This window comes from Arachis duranensis, chromosome 3 (genome assembly GCF_000817695.3).
Source record: "Arachis duranensis cultivar V14167 chromosome 3, aradu.V14167.gnm2.J7QH, whole genome shotgun sequence".
NCBI classification, from domain to species: domain Eukaryota; kingdom Viridiplantae; phylum Streptophyta; class Magnoliopsida; order Fabales; family Fabaceae; genus Arachis; species Arachis duranensis.
Window position 1 is genome coordinate 37,948,232 of NC_029774.3, and position 5,843 is coordinate 37,954,074.

The 5,843-nt window shown below is 33.4% G+C and overlaps 1 protein-coding gene across 1 annotated transcript; it reads right to left on the bottom strand.

Moving 5' to 3' along the window:
• Positions 1-2,911: 2,911 nt before the first annotated feature.
• LOC107478795 (glycine-rich cell wall structural protein-like) lies at positions 2,912-3,346 on the bottom strand. Its single transcript, XM_016098929.1, has one exon. The coding sequence runs from the start codon at positions 3,344-3,346 to the stop codon at positions 2,912-2,914; it is 435 nt and encodes a 144-aa protein (XP_015954415.1).
• Positions 3,347-5,843: the final 2,497 nt, after the last annotated feature.

Sequence of the window (5,843 nt, forward strand, 5' to 3'; positions counted from 1 at the left end):
TATATTGTAATAATAATATTAATAAATATTAATATTAGAGTTTTTATTTATATTTTTTTATCTTATATTTATTTTTCCTTCTTTCTCTATTTATTTTACAACAAACTTATGTTATTTTTACAAAGTAATAACAAATTTAAACTTTAAAAAAGAAAATAATGGAGAACCTACTAATTCTTTTAACCAACATTTTTTCTGTTGTTTTAATTTCTTTTTTCTCTATAAAAATAATTGAAATCTTCAATTTTTATTACTCCTTTTTTGTTTTACTGGCTGGTCATTTGTTAAAAACCAAAGTTCAATTCTCTAACAAAACTTTGTTAAGGAAAAGGGAGATAAGTATTGACTTAAAATTGTTAAAGAGGATTGGCATTATAAGTAACAACTAACAACCGCATATTTACAATACTAAGGAAGTAGGCTTAAAGTTTTCTTATCATTATAAGGGTCTTTTTGGTATATACATAATATTTAAATATTTTGGTAAATATTCAGTTATTTACAGAATTTAAAAATATGACTCCTTTCATAAATTCATTGATATCAAATTATTTAAATTTTCATATATAAAAAAAAGAATATAAACGATATTATTTGTTTGCTTAGTAATAAATCGAGAGGAGTTTCTTTAGGCAGTTTTCTTCGTTGTCTAGGCTCTAGTACCGTTAAAAACAAAGTTAATTAAGATTAGTATAGATATATAAATAGTTCGTAATTTTTTTAAATTTTTTTAAATAGTGAGTCAAGTCCACGAGATTTGTTCATTATATTTTCAGATTGAAAAAATATAAGAAATTAATCTTTCGTTAGTTAATACTAGTCAATTTTAAAATTTAAAATTTATAATTTAAAGATAAAAATAAAAATTAATTATTTAAAATTTAAAATAATCATAAAAGAATAAATTACTATCTCATGAAAGATATAGACGCTGATAAATATATTCATATAAAAATAAAATTACAATTATAACTACGGAAGATGATCTATGTGTGCTAAGAGTATCTGGATGTTAGTTACGCAATTAGTCCGTTAGAATATTCTTGACACACGAAAACTATTTTTTATAGTTACAATTGTCGTTTTATTCTTATATAAGTACGTTTGTCAGCGTCTGTATTTTTTTATGAGTATAAATAGTAATTTATTCTAAAACAATAAAATAATTTTTATAAAATCAACTAATATTAACTTAAAAAATTAATTTCCTAATAACATATAATTAGTTTAAAAGAAGAGTAACTAAATTAGTTAAGTCAGGTAGATGTTAGTTCTTTAAGACTTTGACATTTCCTAACTTCACTCTTCCAAAACTGGCCCCAGATCTTGAAGCAAAAGGCCCGAAAAATGTTGTTAAGTTCTGAACCTGTGAGCACGGAATACAACCAACCACTCAGTCCACTGATACAGATGATAAGTTGTGAGAAGAGTTTTAAGTGCAGCGGGAATACTGGTGTTTTAATAATTTTAACTGTTGATTTGAATTGTAAAAAATATATAATATATTAATTAAAATTAATAGTTAAAACAACTAATATTTGAATACACTTGAAATTTTTTCTAAATTGTTATGTGATTTTTCTCTATCTCTTTTTCGTAAATTTAAAAATAAAAATAGTGCACTTTCATTGGAAACTTTTTGGAGGGGGAAAAAAAAGAGAAATGTATTAAAAGATTTTGCCCTCGAAAGTCGAAACTGGCCCATTCCTAAAAAGTCACTAGCAGAATTTCCTCGAAATTTCGTCGAATAATATATTGAATTATTGATTGATATTGGCCAAGGAGTCATCTATGTTCACCAAGTCACAAATATATATCTATATCCATTTATGGTATTAGTAATACCATAACTAGTATATATCTATATCCAACGTAACAAGCTCATTACGGAGTTTTATACTTTTATGTGGTATTTCTGATCTTGAAGACTTTCTCCCCTTGCAGAGGCTAAACAAGGCAAGTATCAAACATTTAGATAGATTCTTTTTTGTTAATCAAGAAATGCTTTTATTTTGTGTCTTCTGTACGTGATTTTAAAATGACCAGAATAGAGTTGATTAGTGGATCATGCTTGCACTTTGTGACATGTTAATAGTATTTTTAAGTGGGAAGAAATTACCACTTTTTGAAATAAAAAATAATTTTAGATTTGTTCAGTTTTAAGATGATACCAGAATCAATTTAATCCAATGCAATATATTTTATTGAAAAAGAAAAGGAAAAAAAAACCATCAGGGAAAAAAAATGCTTGGTGTTCATGTGTCAAAATGGTCTTTTGCACCAATGATAAGTTGGCCGTAAGTCGGGTGGTACTTTTTCCTTTTTTCAATAATCTCAAATTCCTATAATCAAATTAATTATATTTTTAATAATAATAATAATAATAATAATAATAATAATAATAATAATAATAATAAATATCTTCATATAAGTAATATAAAATCAAATTAGTTTTAAATAAATATGACAAATTATTTCAATAAATAGTTTTAAGTGAAAAATCATTTAAATTTTTCAAACACTTTATTTTGACAGAAAAAATCAAATATTAAATCTATTTAGAGATGTCAACAAGGTGCGCACAATTATGGAGTTGGAAGAGGAAAGGCGTTCCATTCTCATACCCAAATTTTTTTCTGTCTTTATCCTGATTTTTTGTTGTAAAAAGTAACCGAGTCTCATTTTCTATTTTCATTTTCTCGTAATCTTTATGGGAATCTTTATTTTTCATCTCTCTACATTCTTATAAAAATTAATCATAAAATTTTTTTAAAAAATTAAAAAATATATATATAATACACTAGAACAACATATAAATATATTTTGTATAAATTCTAAAATAATAAATTAAAATTCAACATCTAAGTCGGAAAAAAAAACATAATATATATAATACAAAAAATTAAAATATCTAACGACCACCAACACCTCCTCCACCTCCACCAACATATCCAACTCCACTCGGGCCAACTCCACATCCACATCCACCTCCTTCTCCACCTCCACCTCCACCATCATGTCCACCCCTACCAGAATCAACTCTGATGTCGTGGCCACAACCACATCCTCCGTCAGGCTCATCGTCGCCACCATCATCGTCACTGTCATCTGGACCTCCACCTCCACTACCATAATCCTCTTCAACCCTCCATACAGGACGGGATCTGCCTCTCCGACTATCGCCACCCAGTCCACCTCGACGACCACCCCTGGCTCCTCTACGACCTCTACCCTTCACCACAAGATCATCAACGGCATCATCGAGCCACCTCCACTCATGCTGACTAGCTCGTGTACCCACACACACTCTACGCTTGGCACGACGGTTGTCCGAAACATCAAGCATCTAATCCATCGGTGGAGCCTGTCCCGGACCTCTATGCAAAGCCTCATGCAGGATCGAGTCACCTCTGGGTCTCCGAGGAATAGCTCAGGTGACAAGAATCTCCTCCCATGCTGATACTACCAATTTAAGTACTCATGAGAGGGTCTTGGATTAGGAACAACATCAAATCGTAAGACGTGATCTGCCCTGCGGTCCCAATGAATGTGTCGACTCTGTAACATAAAGGGAAACCACTAATCACCGCCTCAACCATCCTTCGACATCAAAAAATCGATGTTCAATGTGGGCTGCGGGTGATGCTGAACTCCTCCAAGTTGAGGCAGAACCCGATCGACCTGATGCCACTCGATCACAGCAAAGTATATCAAGGCTGTCGCGGACCTCCAACACATAGTGTGTCAAGGCTCTAATATCTCCAGATGCACTACCTGCAAGACGTTGCGAGAGCTGTATGCATCCAAACGAACTGAAAAGGCAATAAAATCCAACATCATGCTTAATGTACAGTAAACTCACAATATATGTCAATAGCAAAGACACTAAACCATTTAGTACTCACATCACGAGGACGAAGTAAATCAATCCGCAGTCTGCAGTGTGTGACTCGAGGTTCCTTCTAGCTAGACGTCAGCTGATAACCTGACCACCTACCACCTAATAAACATTGTTAACAACTAACAAAAATATAAATATAACATGTCATCACATAATATAATTAATAATCAACCGTGTACCTTGAGTCCAACAGCTAGTGGAAGGAATCAAATCTGTCGGGCTTAAAATTCGGAAACCTCCAAAAGATCCATGACTGGAGGAGCTATAGAGGTCCTGCCAACTTAACTATGTTCTTGTTGGCTACACGGCATAGGCACCTATATAACCAAGACAGAGAGACAGAACCCCAGCTATTACTGCCCATGTCCTCTAACCTCGCCACGTACGGAAGCCACCTAATATGCATGCGAATACCGGACTTGTCGCCGAAGAGCTGCGTCGATAGTAGCATCATAATGTATGATATGGCGTACCTCCAGACTGTCTCCTCGTCTATCCCTTGTGGAAGGTGACTGAAGGTCTGTGCATCCAAGTGCACTTCACAGTGAACTTGTCGATGCAGTCAGGTGGCGCATCACACCCAACAACTCTTGAAACCACGCCCACGCCGGCCGTCTTCCCTTGATATGTGTCTCGAAGTTCTTCAAACATCCACTGACATAGTGACCGTTGATCGGGAGTCCTAGATGATAGGCTACATCCTGTAACGTAATCGTGCACTCACCGAACGGCAGATAAAAGGTATGAGTCGTCTCGGGCACCATCTCTCCACAAATGCATTGACTAACGGCTCATCCAGCTTAAACCAGTGATCATTGAGCCTCGTAAGATGGGCCAGCCCCGCCATTTGGACGTACGACATGATCCTCTCATCTAACTGCGTACCGTGTTGCCTCCTCAAACTCGAGATGAAGCAGTGGGGCTGCATGACATAAAAATAAAACACTCTATCCCAAAATTTTACCAAAAATAAATTATCTAAGATGAATTTTTTTACCTTAACCATACTTCTATTAAACTCTAAGAATTCTTTATCCGACATCCATTTTTTATTGGTATACCCTAACACACTACCATCATTCTATCAATACTATTACCCCTGTTCAAGATCTATAGATTCTATCAATTATAATATTCATGTTCTAAACAGTTTAGTATCACTAAATAGCTTCTAACACATGACAACCCCAAAATAAAAACTCTAACTAATACTTTAAGTTTACATATTCTAATCATGCTAATAAATAAGATATAACCAATTCAAATAAAACTAACACATTTCTTTATTTCTTACAATAAACAAATAAAAGGGCATCAAAATAAATATTTTATTTTACTAACCTCTTCATGCACGCTACCAGCGATATGTGCGACTCCATCCAAGCGGTAGATTCGGTCTGGGTCATCTCCCATCAAGATTGGTTGCGTCGCTTTCTCTTAATTTGGTGGGGTATGGGTGGTGAAATGTAATTCGAATGAAGCGAATTCGAATTATATAAAGGCATTGCACATGTAAATTGAAATAGGTAAGCTAGATTCATATAGAGGCCACGGTGAAGGGTAAATGGAATTAGGTTGGTTAGATTTAATACAGGATAAATCGAAACCACCTAATTTGATTTACTATGGGCACACAAACCATTGGCTAATTCGAATTACTATGAGTTTGTGAAACTGTGTGCTGGCTAAATCTGCTCCACCTAATTTGATTTACCTCATGCATGCATAAATCAAATTTATCTAATTCGATTTACTCCCAAGTCAACGTTACCTAATAAATCTATTCCACCTAATTCGAATTACTGTTGAAAGTTGTAATTCGAAATAGTCTAATTCAATTTACATAAAATTAAATTTTAGGTGATACACGTATCAATTTTCATTTTAGGTGATACAAATAATTTTTTTCTGCTTTTGGTTTACCTAGCTATTTTTCCCTTTA

Coding starts and splice junctions, on each gene's coding strand:
- LOC107478795 (XM_016098929.1), bottom strand. CDS start 3,346: ATGCTTGATGTTTCGGACAACCGTCGTGCCAAGCGTAGAGTGTGTGTG.